Here is a 24071-nt window from a genome sequence, read left to right as displayed (position 1 = left end):
TAGTCGCACCCATTAATACATGCATCGCATACCAAATGAATTAGTGCAGGGTGTTCCGAAGCACCAAGTCTCAACACCAATGCCTTACGGCTTACTCCTATACGGTGGACACATTTGGTTTCCATGCATTTTAGTTGGCACTACAGGTGGGCTATAACAGTAATTCCTGGTGATGTCACCATACAAAAACAGTTGATACCTACCGGTAAATAATTTTCTCCTAGTCCGTAGAGGATGCTGGGGTCCACTTCATGACCATGGGGTATAGACGGTTCCGCAGGAGCCATGGGCACTCTTAAGACTTTTCAATGGGTGTGAACTGGCTCCTCCCTCTATGCCCCTCCTCCAGACCTCAGTTATAGAAACTGTGCCCAGGGAGACGGACATTTTCGAGGAAAGAATTTACTATAATACTAGTGGTGAGATACATACCAGCTCACACCTCAACCATGCCGCACAACATGGCATTCAACAGAACACACGCCAACAGGCATGAACCAATTGCAGCAACATGCTGAAACTAATATAACACAACTTGTGTAACTCTAATAACAAAAGCTGCAGGTAAAGTACGCACTGGGACAGGCGCCCAGCATCCTCTACGGACTAGGAGAAAAGGATTTACCTGTAGGTATCAAAATCCTGTTTTCTCATACGTCCTAGAGGATGCTGGGGTCCACTACATGACCATGGGGTTTATACCAAAGCTCCAGTACGGGCGGGAGAGTGCGGATGACCCTGCAGCCCCGATTTACCGAACTTGAGGTTTTCATCGGCCAGGGTGTCAAACTTGTAGAATTTTGCAAATGTGTTTGACCCCGACCAAGTAGCTGCTCAGCAATTTTGCAATGCCGAGACCCCCCGGGTCTTCCTAGTGGAATGGGCCGTCACCGACGTCGGTAACGGCAATCCAGCCGTAGTATGAGCATGCTGAATCGTACCTCTGATCCAACGCGCAATAGTCTGCTTGGAAGCAGGACACCCAATCTTGTTGGGAGCATACAGGACAAACAAAGACTCTGTTTTCCGTATTCGAGCTGTTCTAGCGACATAAATCTTCAAAGCCCTAACCACATCTAGAGACTTTGACTCAGTGAACGTGTCAGTAACTACTGGCACCACAATAGGTTGGTTTATGTGGAAAGATGAAACCACCTTTGGAAGAAAATGTTGACAAGTTCTCAACTCTGCCCTATCTTCATGGAAGATCTGGTAAGGGCTCTTGTGAGACAAGGCCCCCAATTCAGACACCCGCCGTGCGGATGCCAATGCCAAAAGCATCACCACTTTCCAAGTGAGAAACTTCAACTCTATCTCTTGTAGAGGCTCAAACCAATCCGATTGAAGGAACTGCAACACCACATTAAGGTCCCATGGTGCCACTGGAGGTACAAATGGAGGCTGGATGTGCAGAACCCCTTTCACGAACGTCTGAACCTCTGGAAGAGAGGCTAATTGTTTTTGGAAGAACACTGACAAGGCCGAAATCTGGACCTTGATTGACCCCAATCGGAGGCCCGCCTCCACACCAGCCTGCAGAAAATGGAGAAAACGTCCCAACTGAAAACTCTTCCGTAGGAGCCTTCTTGGATTCACACCAAGACACATATTTTCTCCAAATACGGTAGTAATGTTTCGACGTTACTCCTTTCCTGGCCTGAATAAGGGTGGGGATGACTTACTTGGGAATATCCTTTCGGGCTAGGATCCGGCGCTCAACAGCCATGCCATCAAACGTAGCCGCGGTAAGTCTTGATACACGCACGGCCCCTGCTGCAGCAGGTCCTCGCAAAGAGGAAGAGGCCGAGGATCTTCTATGAGCAACTCCTGAAGATCTGGGTACCAAACCCTCCTTGGCCAGTCTGGGGCAATGAAGATTGCTCGAACTCTTGTTCTTCTTATGATCCTGAGCACTTTTGGGATCAGCGGAAGTGGAGGGAAGACATACACCGACCATAACCCCTACTGGGCCACTAGCGCATCCACTGCTATTGCTTGAGGGTCTCTCGACCTGGAACAATATTTCTGAAGCTTCTTGTTGAGACGAGATGCCATCATGTCTACTTGAGGAACTCCCCAAAGACTTGTTACCTCTGCGAAGACTTCTTGGTGGAGGCCCCACTATCCTGGATGGAGATCGTGTCTGCTGAGGAAGTCTGCTTCCCAGTTGTCTACTCCCGGAATGAAAATTGCTGACAGAGCCTTTACATGTCTTTCTGCCCAGAGGAGGATCTTCGTCACCTCTGCCATTGCCGCTCTGCTTTTCGTTCCGCCCTGCCTGTTTATGTACGCGACTGCTGTTACATTGTCCGACTGGATCTGCACGGGATGATCTTGAAGAAGATGTACCGCTTGTTGAAGGCCGTTATAAATGGCTCTCAATTCCAGCACGTTTATGTGAAGGCAGGCTTCCTGACTTGACCGTTTTCCTTGGAAGCTTTCCCCCTGAGTGACAGCTCCCCAGCCTCGGAGACTTGCATCCGTGGTTACCAGGACCCAGTCCTGAATGCCGAACCTGCGTCCCTCTAGCAGGTGAGAGTTGTGCAACCACCACAGGAGCGAAATCCTGGTTTATGACGACAGGATTATCTTTCTGTGCATGTGTAGGTGTGACCACGACCACTTGTCCAACAGGTCCCACTGGAATACTCTGGCATGGAACCTGCCAAACTGTATGGCCTCGAAGGCCGCCACCATCTTCCCCAACAACCAAATGCACTGATGGATCGACACACTTGATGGTTTCAATATCTGTTTTACCATTTTCTGGATTTCCAGAGCCTTTTCCACCGGAAGAAATACTCTCTGAACTTCTGGAAATACTCTCTGAACTTCTGTGTCCAGAATCATTCCGAGAAAAGACAATCTTGTCGTCGGTTCCAACTGTGACTTTGGATAATTTATGATCCAACCGTGTTGTTGGAGTATTGACAGGGAGAGTGTGATGTTTTGTAACAACTGCTCCCTGGATCTCGCCTTTATCAGGAGATTGTCTAGATAAGGAATTATACTGACTCCTTTTTGACGCAGGAGAACCATCATCTCTGCCATCACCATGGTGAATACCCTCGGCGCAGTGGAGAGACCGAAAGGTAACGTCTGGAATTGGTAATGGCAATCCTGAACCGTGAATCTCAGATAAGCCTGGTGAGGAGGAAAAATTGGGAACATGCAGGTAAGCATCCTTTATGTCTACAGACACCATGTAGTCCCCCTCCTCCAGACTGGAAATCACTGCCCTCAGTGATTCCATTTTGAAATTGAATCGTTTCAAGAGATTCAGATAATTTAAGGTTTAGGATCGGTCTGACCGAGCCGTCCGGCTACGGAACTACAAAAAGGCTTGAATAAAACCCCTCCCCTTGTTGTGACAAAGGTACCAGGACTATGACCTGATCCTGACATAATTTTTGGATTGCCGCTGTTACTGCTTCCCTTTCTGGAAGAGAAGCTGGCAAGGTCGATTTGAAAAATCGCCATGGGGAACGTCTTGAAACTCCAGCTTGTATCCCTGGGACACTATTTGCAACACCCAGGGAGGGATCCAGGCCAGACAGAATCCAACCTTGGCTGAACAGTTTGAGCTGTGCCCCCACCCGAGCGGCCTCCCGCAAAGGAGCCCCAGCGTCATGCTGAAGATTTGGCAGAAGTAGGGGTAGATTTCTGCTCCTGGGAACCTGCAGCCGCTGTGGACTTCTTTATCTTTCCACTTCCCCTACCGGCAAAGAAGAGGGGAACCTCTCACTTTTTTGTATTTATTTTCCGAAAGGACAGCATGTGCGGGTGATATGTCTTTTTTACAGGTGCAGGCGCAGAGGGTAAAAATGTCGACTTACCTGCGGTAGCCGCCGAGACTAACGCATCCAGTCCATCGCCAAATAAGGCCTCACCTTTATATGGGAGAGCCTCCATATTTCTTTTGGAATCTGCATCCGCGTTCCACTGGCGAATCCACAACGCCCGCCGAGCCGATACTGCCATGGTAGCGGCTTGTGAACTCAAGAGTCCAATATCTTTCATCGCTTCTAGCATGTATGCGGCAGCGTCTTTGATATTCCCTAACTTAAGGAGTATCTCATCTTTATCAATCGTGTCAATTTCTGATGACACACTTTCTGACCATTTTTCAATAGCGCGACTCACCCACGCGCAAGCAATTGTTGGCCTGAGCAGCGTACCATTGGCAACATAAATGGATTTCAATGTAGTTTCCATCTTTCGGTCTGCCGGCTCTTTTAGTGAAGCCGTGCCAGGTGCAGGGAGAATTACCTTCTTTGTCAACCTGGACAGTGCACTGTCTAACACAAGGGGTGACTCCCATTTTTTCCTGTCCTCCACCGTGAAAGGATAAGCTATCTGAATTCTCTTGGGAATACGAAATTTATTTTCGGGATTCACCCACATCCCTTCAAAGAGTGTATTAAGCTTGTGGGAAGGAGGGAAAGTGACCTTAGATTTCTTTTCTTTATAGAAATAAGCCTTCTCCTGAGGTACAGGAGTGGCTTCCGTGACTTCCAGAACTTCCCTTATAGCTACAATCATATATTGTATATTTTTTGCCAATTTATGATCCATTTCCCTGGAGTCACTATCGTCGACACAAGAATCAGTGTCCGTGTCGGTATCAGTATTCACAATATTCGCAAATGGTCTCTTATGTGACCCAGAGGGGTCGCCTGCAGATGGAAGAACAGAGCCCTGAAAAATCACATCTTCCACAGATTTTCTCCAGCACTCAGCATGAGATTCAGACTTATCTAATCTCCTATTGATATGATACATACTATCACGTATTTCTTTCACCCATGCAGGCTCTTGGTGTGCCGGCAGCGCCACCACATTACACTTCTGTGTCCCTAAAATGGTTTGCTCCGGGGAGGAACTCCCTGCCTCTGACATGTCTTACACACGTGTACAACACACACACAGACACACTGGGACTTATTAGGGGACAGACCCACAGTAAAATCTGTCAGAGGGACACAGTTTAGGAGAAGCCGGTTCACAACCGCAGCGCCGGTATCTAATGCCTGTGAACACAAAATGCCCACTGACATGCAGCGCTTTTTACACAGTAAAACACACTTGTAAAGCACCAAATTCGCTTGTGCCCCCTCCTGTTTTGCACCGATACTTGTAGTCAGAAGTGAAGGAGGACCAGCGATGTCTCTGCAGCCTGCGGAGAAAATGGCGCTGAGCAGAGTGCTGACTGCCTGAGGAAGAAGCTCCGCCCCCACAATGGCGCGTTTTTACCTCAGAAACTTTTCATAATATTTATACTGGTGGGGGTAGGGCTGTGCCTGGGCATCTTATGCCCCCTTTTTGACAGTTTATAGAGGTGTTTTTGCTGCCCAGCGCGCCCCCCCCTCCCTGCAGTGCCTGTGTGTGTGGGATGCAATGGCGAGCTGCGCTCCCGCCAGCCGCGCTGTACCTCAGCCGTCACTTTTCTTGATAGAAGATCTGTCTTCTTCTACTCACCTGTCTTGTGACTTCTGGCTCTGTGAGGGGGGTGATGGCGTGCTGTGGGAGTGAGCATCTAGACACGGCTAGCGTTCAGTTCCCTTCAGGAGCTAATGGTGTCCTGTCAGCCAGAAGCAGAGCCATGAAACTCTTCAGGTAGTTGGTTCCTACTTCTGCCCCCTCAGTCCCACGAAGCAGGGAGCCTGTTGCCAGCAGTTCTCCCTGAAAATAAAAAACCTAACATAAGTCTTTTCAGAGAAGCCCAGTAGAGCTCCCCTAGAGTGCATCCAGTCTGCCTGGGCACATTTCTAAAACTGAGGTCTGGAGGAGGGGCATAGAGGGAGGAGCCAGTTCACACCCATTGAAAAGTCTTAAGAGTGCCCATGGCTCCTGTGGAACCGTCTATACCCCATGGTTATGAAGTGGACCCCAGAATCCTCTAGGACGTATGAGAAAACAGGATTTATGTTCTTACATGGGCGTAGCTACCATAGGTGCAGGGGATGCGGTTGCTATGGGGCCCGAGCCGTCTCTGGGGCCCTGCCCTTCCCCTGCAACTAGCTGCTTAGCCCCGGCGCTGGCTGCTTTTACACTAGAAGTGTGCTCATGCTGTGCTGCTGCTCACCCGGCTGGCTCCGCCTCTCCTGAGTCCTAACTAACGCTGGGAGGAGGTGTGGCTGAGTCTGTAGGGACATCATTGGACCACGGGCACCACTCCTCCTCTCAGCGTCCACCACTCCTCCTCTCAGCGTCCACCTCCTCCTCCTCTCAGCGTCCACCTCCTCCTCCTCTCAGCGTCCACCTCCTCCTCCTCTAGATGGAGCCGGCCGAGAGAGCAGCAGATGAGGCAGCAGCACACTTCAGAAAACGGACCCCTATTGGTGAGTGCCCACCCGCTGGGAGAGGGTGCCTCTTGCAGTCGGGCGGGGCAGAGCGGAAGGGGAAGGGGGGGCCCTGGCTAACTGTACTATGGGGCCCCAATGCGCATAGTTACGCCCCTGTGTTCTTACCTTGGTAAACCTTTCCTTTGAGTCCATAGGGGACACAGGAGTATTCACGCTGGGGTATAGGCTGGATGGGAGGCGTCCGGGTACCAATGGGTTACTTTTAATTACCCAGCCTCCTGTCCCCTATACCCCGCCCCCTAGCCAGGGTCCGCCAGGTTTTTATTGGTGCCGGTAGGAGCGGGCAAAATATGACAGCCCCAAACTGACTGTAACCCAACCTGCCCAATTAGTAACTTCAATTCTCACCATCATAAATCTCGGCCTTTTATTCATATCTGCTCTTTATATGCTGCTTTGCATATTAAAGATAATCACTAAGATTTAGGGAGTCATGGCAACAGCACCCCCTGCGGTCCCTGAGGAACATTACATTCAGTATATTAACTTGCACGTATAAATATGTACGAGCAGTCAACAACATACCTGTCAGGGATTTGCCGGAGCTGATCGGTGCAGAAATGGATTTGAACAATTTCTACATGAACAGGAAAAATAAAACAACCTACTTTAAGTTTTAAAATAATAAAGCTACATTAACAGTATAATGAATAATACATTAATTGCTTTTCTAAACCTGAATAACACGTGTACTGTGTAGCTCTATGCACTGATTGCTAGAGATTTGTTGTTTGTCTACCACACAATTGTTCATTCTCTGGTTCCCTGCTGCAAACTCAATGAGAACACGGCTGTTACTTCATATTATGGTGGTGTGAGCTACCCAGAACTGATCTGATTGCACAATGCATACTAAGGAGCGACAGGCTAATAGGAAATGCAGTTATACTCAGCTTTTTCATCAAGCACATTTCTAGCATGCAAGAACCAAACAAAGATGGCTGCCGTGCATAGTATGTGACAGGGCACGGTATTTCAATTTCACACCCACTTCTCCTGTCAAACCAGGTCTGAATGAACACAATGCAGCAACATAAGCCCTGGACACACTTGGTGTTTTTTGTGTTATGATCAAAATCAGGAAAAGAGGCACAAATTAAAATTTCACAATTACTTCTATGTGCAACAAGTTTACCTCAGGAATCAACACGATACACACCACAATAGCACAGAGACAGTGTATAGATGCGGCACTGTAATGTTGATAGTAAACGCCTAAAGTAGCATTTGTCTATTTGTACACAATACAATATTGGAAAGAAGTGTTGTATACGCTTCAGAGAATAGTGTCTTAACAGTGTTAGCAATTCATGCAAACCTGGCATTTACCATATAACCATCAATGCAAAATACATGAATTTAAGTGAAATTAACTACACACATCTGTTATTTTCCCCTTTATAATTACAATGAGCATTAACAGCGCTAATGAATTAAGTCGTATCAGCAATCTGATCATCAGACGTCCCGGGATCAGGGATAAGCAACGTGCGGCACTCCAGCTGCTGCTGAACTACAAGTACTAGCATGTCCTGCCATAGATTTAGCATGCCCTAACAGCAAAAGTGCGGCAGGACATGCTGGGATGTGTAGTTCCACAGTAGGAGTGTTGCATGTTGCCTACAGACAGTATGGCCACCCATGAGGATTCTATAGCTAGCGCTAGTCACCCTAGGCTGATTATCATTAGAACTTTAAAAAGGGGTTCCCCATTATAAGTGTAACCATGTCCCCGAAGGAGTCGTATAGAAGATCTACAGTAAATAGTTAGACAGTCATTAGGTGTACCCCATATGGTCGACAAGCATTGTTGACAGGGTCAAAAAGTCGACATAGAAAAGGTAGAAAGTGGATAAGGTCGACACAATCTTTTAAATTATTTGGGTGTGTCATTTTGTATATTTAACCCTGTGTGAGCCCAATTAGTGAAAATGTATACCCTCGCGGGCTCACTTAGCTCGCCAAGCTTCGGTCAAGGAGGCTCAGGTTACTAATCCCAATGGTAGTCCAAGTGGAAAGTAAATCAAGCCAAAGGGGGGTATGCAATTAGCTCCGTTTTTTTTGCCTAGGTGAAAAAACTGAGCTTTTCAGCTATTTTTAGGGCGAATGGGGATTTGCCCTATGCAATAGCAGGGACGGATTTTCGCCTAGGCGAAAAATGTGGTAGGGGCGGGAAAACACGTGGATCGGCGAATCCCCTTGTTTTCCATCTAAAATGAGGGCCATTTTCGCCGATTTTGAGGCATTTTTCGCCAACGCTTTTTCACTTAATAAAAAAGGCGAAAATGCCATCAAAACGGCTGAAAACGGCTCTAATTGAATACTCATGTGGGGCGAATTCCTTAGCTCCGAAATGATCGGAACGAACTGCATACCCCCCAAAGTTGGAAAAACATGAAAAAAAAAAGTGTCAACCTTTGAACCTGTCGACCTTAAGCACAGTCTACCTTTTACCCGTCAACCTTTTGAACATGTCGACCATATAGTGTTGACCTATTGACAGGGACAAAAACAATTCCCTGCCCACCCATAAATGACGCTGGAAATTCCTAGATTCCCCATCTAATTGGTTGACCGAGCCAACCAACCAGATGTGTGGCAAATGTAACACATTTCCCACTTCCTGAATGGCTGGTTGACCAATCCAACCAATTAGACTAGAAGTCAAAGAATGGGTGTAGATGTGGCTCCTATTGATTTTAACTTCTTGAACTTGGGAGGTCATTCCAAGTTGTTCGCTTGTTATTTTTTTCGCTACGGAGCGATTAGTCGCAAACTGCGCATGCGCAATGTACGCAGCGCGCCTGCGCCAAGTAAATTAGCTCAAAAGTTTGGTATTTTACTCACGGCGTAACAACGTTTTTTCATCGTTCTGCTGATCGTAGTGTGATTGACAGGAAGTGGGTGTTTCTGGACGGAAACTGACCGTTTTCTGGGAGTGTGCGGAAAACCGCAGGCGTGTCAGGGAAAAACGCGGGAGTGTCTGGAGAAACGGGGGAGTGGCTGGGCGAACGCTGGGTGTGTGTGTGTGACGTCAAACCAGGAACGAAACTGACTGAACTGATCGCAGTGTAGGAGTAAGTCTCGAGCTACTCAGAAACTGCTAAGAAATTTCTATTCGCAATTCTGCTAATCTTTCGTTCGCAATTCTGCTAAGCTAAGATACACTCCCAGAGGGCAGCGGCCTAGCGTGTGCAAAGCTGCTAAAATCAGCTAGCGAGCTAAAAACTCGGAATCACCCCCTTGATGTGCTAAAATCACCGTTAGGAGTATATTTACAAAGCGGCGGCTAGCCCGGCGGGTTTCCTGTGAGAATCTGAAGTGGCACATGCTGTACATGAAGAGTAATGAGGATTTCATGGACTCAAGTAACCACCAGGAGATACTGTATTTTGTTGTGTGTGTGTGTTATGACTCCTACCTCCATGGGGCTGATAAAATCGTTGGTACCACTGTTGTACACATAAATCATTGCATCGTACAGCCTGTGCTCCCAGCACATTTGGACAATCTAGAAAATACACATTACATCTGGTTTCAGGTAAAATAAAGACGTAACAGTACTGAGAGACATTAACAGAAAGAAAATATGACCTAAGAAGAAAACAAAAGGGGTGTGGCAAGTCATAAGGGGTGTGGTGATGTTTCCACGATTGTGTCATCATGGCCACGCCCCCCACTTAAAGGAGAGTGACAACACGGAGTAGACATATACTGTATACGGGTAGATTTACAGTACTAAGTAGAGGTGTTGCCCATAGCAACCATTCAGATTCTACCCATCGTTGCTCTATTGAATTCTAGAAAATGATAGCGAGATTCTGATTGGTCGCTAGGGGCAACGCCTGTTTTAGAAGCTTTAGTAAATCTACCCAATAAGCTGGTAGAGGGATGACATTTAAAAAGGGTGAGGTGATGACATAAGAATAGGGCATGAAACAGCATTGAATCTGGAAGAGGCTATGAGGTCTGTGTACTAAGCCACGGAGACAGGTAAAGAGGACGGAGATAATATACCAGCCAATCAGCCAATTCTAATTGTCATATTGCAAAACAGCCTGTAACATGGCAGTTAGGAGCTGCTTTATCTAAGTCCACTTTATATCTCTCCAAGGCTTAGTAGATAGACCCTAATGGCTGAATAAGAGAGCCCACCCAAACATTTAATACACCAACAGTTTGAAAAAGCAGGAAGAAAGGAGAGGAACCACGTGTAACCGTGTCTGCCTCTAATAATCGCATGACGTCATCACCCCTGGAAACAACGGTGTAGACACTTACGCATCACAGATCTATGAGCCTCACACTAATCCACGCTGACAGCTACAGTAAATGAAGATAGATGGCGTTTCCCTGTTCTCCATTTCTCTTTCCCCCAGGCATAGCATGGCGCCCAAAGGTTAGGGCGAAAGGTCTATTTACGAGCAATAACAGCAGAAGAAAACCTCATAAAAGAGTCCCAGAGAAGAGAAGAGCAATGAGGCAACACGGTACCTGCTGTATGTCCAGGCTGGTGATGTCCATGTGCACTATACAGGCCTCCACACTCTCCATCAGGCCGCGATCCTGGAAGTGGAGGAGCAAATCCTTCATGACGTGAGTGGTGAGACCAGGCAGCTTGTCCCGCAGAAGATAGGGCTCCAGGCACTCCAAGAAGACTCCCTTAGCCACACAGTTCTCACTCAGCTTGTCATACATCTGGCTGAAGAGGATGTCCCTGCACAGAAGTCACCGAGGAGAGCGTCAGTCCCACCTCATAACTACAGCAGTCACATACAATCAGTCATCAAAAGAGCTACTGGATATTTATCTTCTAATATTTACCGTTAGACTAATACTACGGGAAAATTATTGCATTGGGTTAGCGTTCCACTGGACTAAAATGGAAATCATTTTTTTTATCAGAAAATTCTACCAAATAATCATATACCACACAAAATACAGCTTTGTACCATAAACAGCATTCGGGTCATAAGAAGGCTCATTGTACCAGAAGTCCATATTTTATAAACAGCTAAACCAATTGTTACATATTACATTGAAGCAAGTCACACAATCGCTATAAGTGGTGTATAGTATTCCTGGCACAAGAAAAACACAAACACACAGTAGAATGTCTATTGTCCATTTGTGCGAGAGACCAGGGGAATATCTCTCCAGTGATGGTAATAAAGGAAACCAACAAGAGATAAGAAAACATGTCTAAAAAGTGAATAATGATACATTGGCTATAATGCTATCTCCTATATAATAGCCCTATTCTGTGACCTTGTGATTCATTTGCTAACGCTGGGCGGAGTTACAACACTGGGCGGAGTTAGTCAAATGAGTCACAGAGATCTGGCCAAATCTACAGGAGACCAGGAGCAGAAGCAGATAGCATGGGCATTGGGCATGGCACAGGCAGGGGTGCAGACCTCCCAGCTTTCTGCAGGAGCTTTCTCCAGGCAGAAGGAGGGAAACACACTCTGCGAAAAGGGGGCGTGGATTCACGGGAGGGTCCCCGTTTTCGTCAGTGAGGGAGCATGCCCAGCGCTCTGTGAGCTGCTGGCATGCTCCCAGGGGCTGATTATGAGTCCGGGGGGCCCAGGGCACTTGTGACAGGGGAGCCCTATCTCATTGCTGTGCCTGCTGTGGGTTGGGGGCGTGGCCTAATCGCGGCCCACGCGGCCACGCCCCCTTATGCAAATTTCGATTTTTATTTTTATTTTTTTGATGGGATTTTGGCCCCTCAGCTAGGGCTAAATCCAGAGGAGGTGGTCGCTTTCCCCTACACACCCGCACAGGGAGAAGAAAGCAGGGAGACTGCTGCCTCCCTGCAACACCACAGACCTGCCAATATGCAGCAGCGTGTGCTGACTGTAGCACAATGCTGCCGCTGTTGCTGGCAGGACGGGGGGGGGGGAGCTTCTGAGCTGGGACAGAGCTACTCCAGCCGGGGGGTCCCCTAAAACTGTGGGGCCAACGGTACGTATCCCCTGCCCCCCCCCCCCCACCTTAATCCGGCTCTGCTGCTGGAACCCCCCCATTAATCCGTACCCCCTGATGCCCCCTCTCCCTCTGTCTCCACTATTCACCGCTGCTCTGCTAAGCAGAACAGCGAGTACAGGAGCTTTCCAACTGCCCCCCCCCCCCCCCCCCCACCGCCGGACACTGCGACCCGCGGGTGGGACAGCGGGACAGACCCCAAAAAATGGGACTGTCCCGCGAAAATCGGGACATTTGGGAGGTATGGGGGTGTGTGAGGGGTATGTCATACAGACAGACGGGCACCGGCTCACTGTGTGCTTGACCCCCCACATCGGCATACTCAGCAGGGTCTCTCTGATGCGGAGGAGCGTCACTTTCTGGCACACTCCACGCTTCTTAGCTGCAGTTTAGTGGGGCACCTGCCGCTGTGCAGGTTCCATACTGCCTCTGTTATCTCCAGCCCCGGCAACCCCACCGCTAGCTGCAGCGCTGCCACCCGCAGTGGAGTGCGCCCAGCTCATTCACACACTTTAGCTGGCGGGTAGCGCTGCAGAAATCCGAGCTGCTTGCAGGCTCTGACCCACTCCTCCCTCCAGACGCAGCGTCTCCTGGGAGCTAACCAGTCACTCCCAGTCTCCCCTTACCACAGTGCCCGGAAGCCGTGAGGTCCGCGCCACGTGCATGCTATGACCCCCTCCTCCCTCCAGCCGCAGCATCTCCTGGGGGCTAACCAGTCATTTCCAGTCTCACCTTACCACAGTGCCCGGCAGCTGCGCGAGGTCTGCGGTGTGTGACTGAGGAGGGGGGGAGGGATGCGGACGGGCAGAGGAAGCAGGACTCCAGCCTGAGAGAGTCAGCCATGCCAAGTCTCCAGCAGCAGCAGATCCCAACAGGTTGGAGTGGAACAGCAGCAGCCAGCAGCAGTGACTCCGGTAAGACACATCTGTCTGTCACCACTGTTTTGTCCCTAATACCAATCTCTCCCGTGCCCTGTGTTCTGTCATGTCCCTGTCACCCCTGGCCTTGCCCTGCCACCCTTATCCTGGCCCTTTCACCCTTATCCTGGCCCTGTCACCCTTATCCTGTCCCTATCATTTCTGTCCTGGCCCCGTCACCCCTGTCCTGGCCCCGTCACCCCTGTCCTGGCACCGTCACCCCTGTTCTGACCCTGTCACCCCTGTCCTGGCCACGTCAACCCTGTACTGACCCTGTCACCCCTGTCCTGGCTCTGTTACTGCATACCCTCCAACTACCTTTTATGGCATGTACAGTACCCGCAGCGCCTCCAGACCTCTCCCCAATGCACCACACCTCCGCACCTTCCCCTCCACCACATGCGGCACTCCACCCCTCCCCCACATGCTGTGCCTCCAGACCCCCTACACCACCCGTGGCTCCCACTCCTCCGCCCCTTCACCACCCACAGCACCTCCAGGCCCCTTCCACCATTCACCCCCCTTATATGTCTCCCACCACACCTGCCCCCCTCCACCCGCAGCATCTGCAGACACCCTCCTCCATCAGCGGTCCCCCTCTCACCCACCCCTCCCCCACCAATGGCACCCCCGCACCTGCCCCTCCACCACCTGCAGCACCTCCGGACCTCCTTTCCCATCCGCCGCAACACCCGTACCTGCCCCTACCCTACCCATGGTGCCTGCGGTCCCCTACCCCACCCCCGGCACTCCCGTCCCTTCCCATCCAACAGCACCTCCGGAACCCTTCATCCATCCACAACATCCCCACACCTGCCCCTCTCCCACCCGTGGCACCCCTGCCCCTCCCCCACCTTCAGTGCCTCCGGACCCCTCCCCCATCTGCATCCCCCACTCCTCTGCCCCTCCCCCACGCGCAGCACCTCCCGAACCTTCCCCATCCGGGCCCCACCCCCACTTCTGCCTCCCTCCACCCGCAGCATCTACAGACACCATCCGCAGTCCCCCCCGCACCCGCTACATTCTGTACATCGTGCCCTGCAGGTGCTGTTCACGCCGTCGCAAGGGGCTGCGCCTCCTTCACCATCGCACGCCCTTTCATTGTGCAATATTTAACAACTAACAAAGGAATGCAGGTAATACTCCATATAATACAAATATTAAACCCCAGAAAGGCATGCAAGGGTTAAGGGGGCGTAGCCCCTTGCGACGGTGTGAAGAGCGCCCGTAGGGCGCGATGAAGCACCTAGTATAAATGTATCAGGGTTCCATATGTCAGCATTGGCCTGTTGGCTTCTGACCATTGAAGCCCATATGTGATAACCTTTACCAAGTCTCTGTGTGTACAAGGCAAGTTTGTGTACGGAAGGGAACCATGAATCCTGTCAACAGTAGCTGTTTATGCTGTCTTTCATTCAATACTATAAACCTTCTCTGGCATAAGAGAGGGTTCTCCATTGACAGGGATGTTGGGAATTCAAGTTCCCCCTAGTACCCAATTGACAAAAAATAATCACACTTTTCAGAATGTTATAGACACTTCTCTAGAATCTTGGTCCCACACAGTCCTGCCTTCTACGTACCCACTCCTTGTACTTGCGCACATTTAGACTATCTCTTCAACCATCTTCAATTCAAACATGCCAATGGTTCAATAACTTTTAGAAACTCTCACTTGGCCCCAACTCTCTTTCTAACTACATCACTACCTCTCCTCCTGTATACCTCCAACCTCCTTGAGGACTGTATCTCTGCATCACTTCACTGCTTTTCACCCACCCACTTCTTGACCCTCCAGTCTACTATACCTAGCCAGATAAAGGCTACAAAAGACCTTCACTTGGCCAATTCCAAGGGTCATGATCTCCTCTTCCTCCTTTATTGGTCTGGAAACTTTGACACTGCCGCGTACCCGCTCCCCTACCACACTCTCTACCTTGGACCTCTGCGACTGTCTTATCATAGTTCCACTCCTACCTCAACAAGCCATTCTCTTCTGTCTCTACCTTTGTCTTTAAACCTCCCCCTCATTTCTTCTACCTGTAGGCATCTCCCAAAGTCTGTCCCTGGAAACCGCAAGTTCTCCAGCTACACCTCATCCCTTGGAAATCGCATCAGCTCCTTCTGCCTTTAAAAACATCTATATGTTGATGACACTCAAATCTACCACTTCTTCAATTACCTCTCATCACCCCCTCCACTCTTGCTTCTACAACTGCCTGTCTGCCATCCCCTTCCTGGTGTCCCATCGCTTCCTGAAACATAATATGACCAAGACCAAACTTATTGTTTCCCCCTTCTAGAGTCCAACCAACTCTCTTCCTCCTCCACCTGTATGTGGCAGTGCAGCTTTAAGGTAACATTTTATTTATTGGGTAGATGTGATTTGTCATGGTTTACTATGTGTTAGTACAGTGGCATCAATTAGGTTTCTGTATCTTCTCCTTCATAATAACTTCCTACACCCAACCATTGGGGGTATGCGCCAGGGGCAATACAGTATATAACTAAGAAAAAGGAAGAGAACCAGGTAATCTCATGCTGGGGCACTCAAGGATTCATATATTGGGAAATTCAAATATTGGGGTGCACTGTGTTGTTTTTGATATTAATGGTTGTAAATGATTGATAAGCGACTTCTTAAAAGTTTATTTTTATGTTCTGGATGTCAGTAAATAATTAAAGCAAATGGTAAAAATTAAATAAAACGTGAAGAACCAATATCCTATAACACATGGCAAGAAAGAGAAAATAACCCTCTGAGGAAGTTGTGTTACCAACGACGAAACGTGTGGGACACACCCACTGTAACCTGATCTGCCTGTCTAGAACAGGAAATCATAGCAGAGGAAGTGGTTAGTATCAGCTTGTATAAACAAGTGTATTGCACTAATAAATCCACCAAATATTGCAAGTGCAATTTCTTTGAGAGATTATACACACACACACACATATATATATATATATATATATATAGATATATATATATATATATATATACAGGTTGAGTCTCCCTTATCCAAAATGCTCGGGACCAGAGGTATTTTGGATATCGGATTTTTCCGTATTTTGGAATAATTGCATACCATAATGAGATATCATGGTGATGGGACCTAAATCTAAGCACAGAATGCATTTATGTTACCTATACACCATATACACACAGCCTGAAGGTAATTTTAGCCAATATTTTTTATAACTTTGTGCATTAAACAAAGTGTGTCTGCATTCACACAATTCATTTATGTTTCATATACACCTTATACACACAGCCTGAAGGTCATTTAATACAATATTTTTAATAACTTTGTGTATTAAACAAAGTTTGTGTACATTGAGCCATCAAAAAACAAAGGTTTCACTATCTCACTCTCACTCAAAAAAGTCCGTATTTCGGAATATTCCGTATTTCGGAATATTTGGATATGGGATACTCAACCTGTATATATATTTATTCGGGCACCCAGCTACTGACCACTCACACCCATTTCTCTCACTATAAGTTTTCCCATCAGGTCACATTTTAAGCATTTCTGTCTGCGTAAGCAGAAGAGATAATTATTGACCCAGAAACATAGAGTAACTCACCTCTGCATGACTGAAGAGATCCACAAAACATGTCATGTTGGCGGTACTTGAGTAGGATTGAGAACCCCTGGTTTAAGGGATCATTTATTAACGCAGAAGAGAGCACCAAAAGATATATCTAATTTATCCATTTGTACCAATAATCAGTGTCTGATCTACTATTAGGCTGATAAGACTGCAGCCTAGGGCACCAAGACTTGGGGAGGCACCATGCAGTTGGCAGTCAGGTGAATAAAAAGACCTAATTCATTCCGTGTTGGCTATCCTGAGGTGGTGTTGGCGGGAAGTGACTCCCAGATGGTTGTGGCGATGTGACCATGAAGTCTATGTACTCTTTAGAGTCATCCTCACATTCCCCAAAAGCTAAGTCTACTTTACACTCTACAAACATTGGCCCTCATTCCGAGTTGTTCGCTCGCAAGCTGCTTTTAGCAGCTTTGCACATGCTAAGCTGCCGCCTACTGGGAGTGAATCTCAGCTTATCAAAATTGCGAACGAAAGATTCGCAATATTGCGAAAAGACTTCTCTGAGCAGTTTCTGAGTAGCTCGAGACTTACTCTTCCAGTGCGATCAGTTCAGTGCTTGTCGTTCCTGGTTTGACGTCACAAACACACCCAGCGTTCGCTCAGACACTCCTCCGTTTCTTCAGCCACTCCCGCGTTTTTCCCAGAAACGGTAGCGTTTTTTCCAACACTCCCACAAAACGGCCTGTTTCTGCCCAGAAACACCCACTTCCTGTCAATCACATTACGATCACCAGAACGAAGAAAAAACCTCGTAATGTCGTGAGTAAAATACCTAACTGCATAGCAAATTTACTTGGCGCAGTCGCAGTGCGAACATTGTGCATGCGCAGTTAGCGGAAAATCGCTGCGATGCGGAAAAAAATACAGAGCGAACAACTCGGAATGACCACCATTATTAGAGGCCAATGTGAAACATGCCAGTGGTATAGATGTGTTCTCAAAATCTTTGCTCAAGTCATGGCAAATAGCCCCAAGCCACGGGCGACTCGGCCACGCGGAGTATCGTTCTCACTCAATAAACTTTTTTGGCATAAATAAAAAAACTGGAAGCGGCAAAACTACTCTGCTAGCTTGCACTGATCAATTTTATGTGGCACATTTCTACATCTGTGTGCATCTGAGTCTGAATCTGTCTACCCAGTGCTGCAACACACTGGTCACAGCTTGTATTCACGCCAAGTACCATTGTGCTTTGTCTGCAACTTTGTACATGTTTAAAACAAAATTCAGTGCAGTTAAATGTCTGCAGTACACCGTGAGTGGCAAGTGGTGTCTCTCTGCGTCTGCGATGTGAATGAAAAAGACGGAGCGGCTCAGACGCGCCAGGAGTCTCCCGTCGTATGATATATGGACGCCAGGTGTATGAGGTCACATCTATAGAACTAACCCTTGTTCCCGGCACATGCGCAGTATGAATAGTGAGCTCCTGGGCTATGTGTTAGCAGAATTACAGAGGGGGCTACAAGGGCATTACACTAGAGCACCCAAGACCCTTATTCAGGCCCTTCCAATAAATTAACGTAACAGGGGTTAACAAGTTTGAGTCAAGTTAGTACACTACTGAATGGGTCTCATTTCTTTCTCCTCTATCAGCTACGTCCTATCACTCGTAGACTTGACAAGCTGTCGGAACGTGTGATGCCCTTTGCAATGAGTAACCATGGCAGCAATATAACCCCTACTCTATGTCACTTAATGCAAATACGGGCACTCTCACAAGCAGGGAACTCTGCAACCCTCAGTTCATTCATCAGCGTTCTTGTCTACGAAGCTGTCAGTCACACGTAAGGCTCTGGGAACAAGACTTTTCCATTTTTATGGTAAGGATAGCTCAGGCAGGCAGACGGCCGGCAGTGACATTACCCTTCAAGTGACACTCTTTTATTCCATTAGCGCTGACATTTCAATGGATCCGTCTAGGTTAAAAGGCAGAATATTCCCCTGAGTGCACACAAAGGACATCTCTCTGCTTTGCCGCGGACTGACGCTGACGCTTGATTTACTGAATGTGGGTAAGAGCTGGAGTTTATACATATACGGTAATTTGTGGTAACTTGTAACCCATCACAGTAATGGGCGGAAGCGACGGTTCTGCAAAGTTTGTTCAAGAACTTCAGGACGGAAGTTGTATTGGCAGGTAGCGCGTAGAACTGAACACATTAACGAAAAAATTACATATGATCATCTATGCACAAGTTTGCTGATTCTCTGTCTTTTTATTAACCCCCCCCCTTCCCCACGGTCACCGTCCAGGAAAGCTCAGATGCATGCAAATACAAAACGCATTGCTCCCATGTGTCTGATATCACTGCTGCCTCCAACCCAGAAACAGCAACACTTCCCCTGCTGAACCCTGGCAGCAGAGCTCAGTGCTAGACTGGACGATAAAGGGTGGGGGACTGGACTGCACACCCTAATTCTAAACATGATAAGATGTGCAAGCATGCTGAGACTTGTAGTGCACATAGAAGAAAAAAGAAAAATGCAGGTGCACACTCTAAGCACTAAGAACACTTCTAATCAGAACAATCAGAATAAACTGTACAATTTAACATGGAGTAAAACTAAGGTTCTCAGGTGGGTCCTTAACATTCCTTAGGTTCAAGTCCAGAACACGGGATCCCCCCGGACAAGCACAACCCAACCGCCCCAAGGCATCACAATTGTGCTGATCAAGGTTGTCCCGTGTTCTGGACTCCTACCACGGCCAGGTGACCTCATCAGGGTCCAACTGATGAGGTCATCTGGCCATGGTAGGAAGGCCCATATTTTTGGCCAAAGCTTATGGTAAGAACCTCAATTTTACTCCACGCTAAATTGTAGAGTTAATTATAATCGTTCTGATTACCACTGTTCTCGGTGATAAGAGAATCCACCTGCATTTTTCCTTTTGTGTGCAGTAGTGTAAGCTGAAAGTGTTAAATTTTTGTTCACTACATATGACCACCAGGACATAGGTGTATATTCAATTGACGTCGAAAGCTGCCGTCTGTCGAAAAGACGGCAGTTTTCGACTATTATTAGGTCGGAAGGGGTTCCGACCTATTCAGTATTTTCGACAAGTTGAGAAATTCGACTTGTCGAAAAGCACGTGGATCGGCGGAATAGCTGCAGATTCACGTGCTTGTGTCGAAAACTGGGCCAAAACAGACAGGTTTTGGCCCCCTTTTCAACCATCTCAGTCCAACATAAAGAAATGTCGGACTGAGATGAGGGACCTTAGTGGAGGACAGGGGGGAAAGCCGTGGGGAGAGCCGCGGGAAGCCAGACGGGGATGGGGGGGGAGAGCAGTGCTAGAGGATGTATCACAACCGCCGCGCACATCAGCGTCCACCCGGCTCCAGCAAGCAAGACCTCGCTTGCTGGAGCCGGGTGGACGCTGCCGTGAGCGGCGGCTGTGATGCGGGGACGGGAGCAGGGTGGCGGGCAGCAGAGCACTACCTTTGATGGGCGCCCCCGGCCGCCGCTGGCAGCGCCCCGCCGCCTGACAGTTCCTCCGGCCGCTGCAGTTAGCTCTCCCTGGCCGCCGCCTGACAGTTCCTCCGGCCGCTGCAGTTAGCTCTCCCTGGCCGCCGCCTGACAGTTCCTCCGGCCGCTGCAGTTAGCTCTCCCTGGCCGCCGCCTGACAGTTCCTCCGGCCGCTGCAGTTAGCTCTCCCTGGCCGCCGCTGACAGGGAGAGGCAGAGAGACGGGGGGGTGGGGGGGTGGGGGGGGGAGAGACGGGCCGCAGCTCTCCCCAGTCTCCCCCCCGCATCTCAATTCGACTTTTTTAAAAGTCGAATTGAAATGTCACTTGAATAGCCCAGGTCGGATCCATTCCGACAAATGAATGTCGGAATGGATCCGACTTCAATTGAATATACCCCATAGTCTGTATATTATTCAATCTCTACGTTAGGTTATGCATTATACACTGGTCACCAAAGCACAGACTAATATTTGTTAACTAGCCACTACATAATGGTTTCTACACTATATATCAGCTAGTAAGAAAAAGGAAAGGGTATTATACTGTACACTAGCCACCACAGCACGGGCTATGTTCTGACAGTGGTTGCAGGAATAATATGCACACAGGGACATGACGCTAACGCATTGGGGTATATTTACTAAGGTCCCGATTTTGACCGAGATGCCGTTTTTTCTTCAAAGTGTCATGTCGGGAATTTACTAAGCAAAAATCTCGGCAGTGATGAGGGCATTCGTAATATTTTGGAAGTCCTAGGAAAAAATCACGAATCAATACACCATCGGTCAAATACGCCTGCAATTTGGTAGAAATCGGTAATTTACTAAAAAGTGCAAATCACAAACACTGCCGACAATAGCCAAACACTGCCGTGCAGAAATACAAATCGTGAAAAAGTGCTAAAAAAACCCAGACCTGCTTTTTTATCCCGTGTTTGGATAGGCATGCACGGATCCATGAGATCCGTGCATGTTTATCAGTGGGAAGGGGATGGGAAAGTGTTATTTTTTTGAAAAAAAAATGCGTGGGGTCCCCCCTCCTAAGCAAAACCAGCCTCGGGCTCTTTGAGCCGGTCCTGGTTGAAAAAATCTGGGGAAAAAAATGATAGAGGTTCCCCCATATTTAAACAACCAGCACCGGGCTCTGCGCCTGGTCCTGGTTTCAAAAATACGGGGGACAAAAAGCGTAGGGGTCCCCCGTATTTCTGAAACCAGCATCGGGCTCCACTAGCCAGATACATAATGCCACAGCCGGGGGACACTTTTATATAGGTCCCGGCGGCCTTGGCATTACATAACCAACTAGTCACCCCTGGCCGGGGTACCCTGGAGGAGTGGGGACCCCTTCAATCAAGGGGTCCCCCCCCTCCAGCCACCCAAGGACCAGGGGTGGAGCCCGAGGGTGTCCCCCCCCCATCCAAAGGCTGCGGATGGGAGGCTGATAGCCGTTGTGTAAAAAAATGAATATTGTTTTTAGTAGCAGTACTACAAGTCCCAGCAAGCCTCCACCGCAAGCTGGTACTTGGAGAACCACAAGTACCAGCATGCGGAGGAAAACCGGGCCCGCTGGTACCTGTAGTACTACTACTAAAAAAATACCCCAATAAAAACATAAGACACACACCTTGAAAGTATAACTTTAATACATACATCCACACCTCCATATACACATACTTACCTATGTTCACACGAGGGTCGGTCCTCTTCTCCATGTAGAATCCATGGTGTACCTGTGGAAAAAATTATACTCACATACTCCAGTGTAGAAGCCTCTTCTTCTTGTAATCCATTTGTAATCCAGGTACTTGTCAAAATAAAAAAACGGACACCCGACCTCGCACTGAAAGGGGCCCCATGTTTTCACATGGGACCCCTTTCCCCGAATGCCAGAAACCCCCTCTGACTTATGTCTAAGAGGGTTCCATCAGCCAATCAGGGAGCGCCACGTTGTGGCACCCTCCTGATTGGCTGTGTGCTCCTGTACTGACTGACAGGCGGCACACGGCAGTGTTACAATGTAGCGCCTATGCGCTCCATTGTAACCAATGGTGGGAACTTTGTGGTCAGCGGTGAGGTCACTTTCGGTCACCCGCTGACCACAAAGTTCCCAGCATTGGTTATAATGGAGCGCATAGGCGCTACATTGTAACACTGCCGTGTGCCGCCTGTCAGTCAGTACAGGAGCACACAGCCAATCAGGAGGGTGCCACAACGTGGCGCTCCCTGATTGGCTGATGGAACCCTCTTAGACATAAGTCAAAGGGGGTTTCTGGCATTCGGGGAAAGGGGTCCCATGTGAAAACATGGGGCCCCTTTCAGTGCGAGGTCGGGTGTCCGTTTTTTTATTTTGACAAGTACCTGGATTACAAATGGATTACAAGAAGAGCCATCTACCCTGGATTTTGTGAGTATAATTTTTTCCACAGGTACACCATGGATTCTACATGGAGAAGAGGACCGACCCTCGTGTGAACATAGGTAAGTATGTGTATATGGAGGTGTGGATGTATGTATTAAAGTTATACTTTCAAGGTGTGTGTCTTATGTTTTTATTGGGGTATTTTTTTAGTAGTAGTACTACAGGTACCAGCGGGCCCGGTTTTCCTCCGCATGCTGGTACTTGTGGTTCTTCAAGTACCAGCTTGCGGGGGAGGCTTGCTGGGACTTGTAGTACTGCTACTAAAAACAATATTCATTTTTTTACACAACGGCTATCAGCCTCCCATCCGCAGCCTTTGGATGGGGGGGGGACACCCTCGGGCTCCACCCCTGGTCCTTGGGTGGCTGGAGGGGGGGGACCCCTTGATTGAAGGGGTCCCCACTCCTCCAGGGTACCCCGGCCAGGGGTGACTAGTTGGTTATGTAATGCCAGGGCCGCCGGGACCTATATAAAAGTGTCCCCCGGCTGTGGCATTATGTATCTGGCTAGTGGAGCCCGGTGCTGGTTTCAGAAATACGGGGGACCCCTACGCTTTTTGTCCCCCGTATTTTTGGAACCAGGACCAGGCGCAGAGCTCGGTGCTGGTTGTTTAAATATGGGGGAACCTCTATCATTTTTCCCCCCATATTTTTCAACCAGGATCGGCTCAAAGAGCCCGAGGCTGGTTTTGCTTAGGTGGGGGGGGACCCCACGCAATTTTTTTAAAGATTCTAACACTGTTTTTTTTTTTTTTTAACAAGGTGCACAATGAAGCCCAGCACGGATCTCTCAGATCCGGCCGAGATTCATTGTATTAAAGTCGGCAGTGTTTTACAAGTCACTCACGTAAAACACTGCCTAAAAAAACGAATGACATCGACATCGGAAAAACCAAAAATGCAGAATACGGCATCTTAGTAAATTAGTCGTAATCAATTCAAAAAGTTGCATATTTACACTTTCGATGTCATTCGTGATTGAACTTTGACCTCAAACGGGAAAATACGATTTTTAGTAAATATACCCCATTGTGTACAGAGGACACTTAGCAGGTATACTGTAACAACTATATAATTGATTGTTGGTATCCCAGGAAACAGCATTGATAGATTACTGTAAAGCTGAGGCTGTAACTTACGTGCGTTGCAGAAGCAGGCAATACTCAACCATGACAGGCACCGTGTCCTGCAACAGAAGGGAGAAATATTTTCTTTTTTTAATTAGATTTATGTCATAACCAAGTTAAACATTATTTCTCCGCCGGCAATTAGCTTTAGTTTCAAATATAAATACAGCAAA

General features: G+C 48.2%; 1 protein-coding gene across 3 annotated transcripts in view; it reads right to left on the bottom strand.

Annotated features, from left to right (window-relative positions):
* The window catches only part of VPS8 (VPS8 subunit of CORVET complex), a 233405-nt gene that overhangs the window by 121844 nt on the left and 87490 nt on the right, over positions 1–24071 (bottom strand). For all 3 annotated transcript variants that reach the window (XM_063932991.1, XM_063932993.1, XM_063932992.1), the window contains 4 exons: positions 23911–23957; positions 10860–11082; positions 9787–9876; positions 6891–6942 (listed from right to left, as the gene is read on the bottom strand). In XM_063932991.1, the coding sequence (XP_063789061.1) occupies positions 6891–6942; positions 9787–9876; positions 10860–11082; positions 23911–23957 (412 nt within the window). The remainder of the gene's footprint in view (positions 1–6890; positions 6943–9786; positions 9877–10859; positions 11083–23910; positions 23958–24071) is intronic.

Source organism: Pseudophryne corroboree, chromosome 7 (assembly GCF_028390025.1).
Source record: "Pseudophryne corroboree isolate aPseCor3 chromosome 7, aPseCor3.hap2, whole genome shotgun sequence".
Taxonomy (NCBI): Eukaryota; Metazoa; Chordata; class Amphibia; order Anura; family Myobatrachidae; genus Pseudophryne; species Pseudophryne corroboree.
The sequence above is the reverse complement of the archived record's forward strand: the minus strand, read 5'-3'. Positions and strand labels throughout refer to the sequence as shown.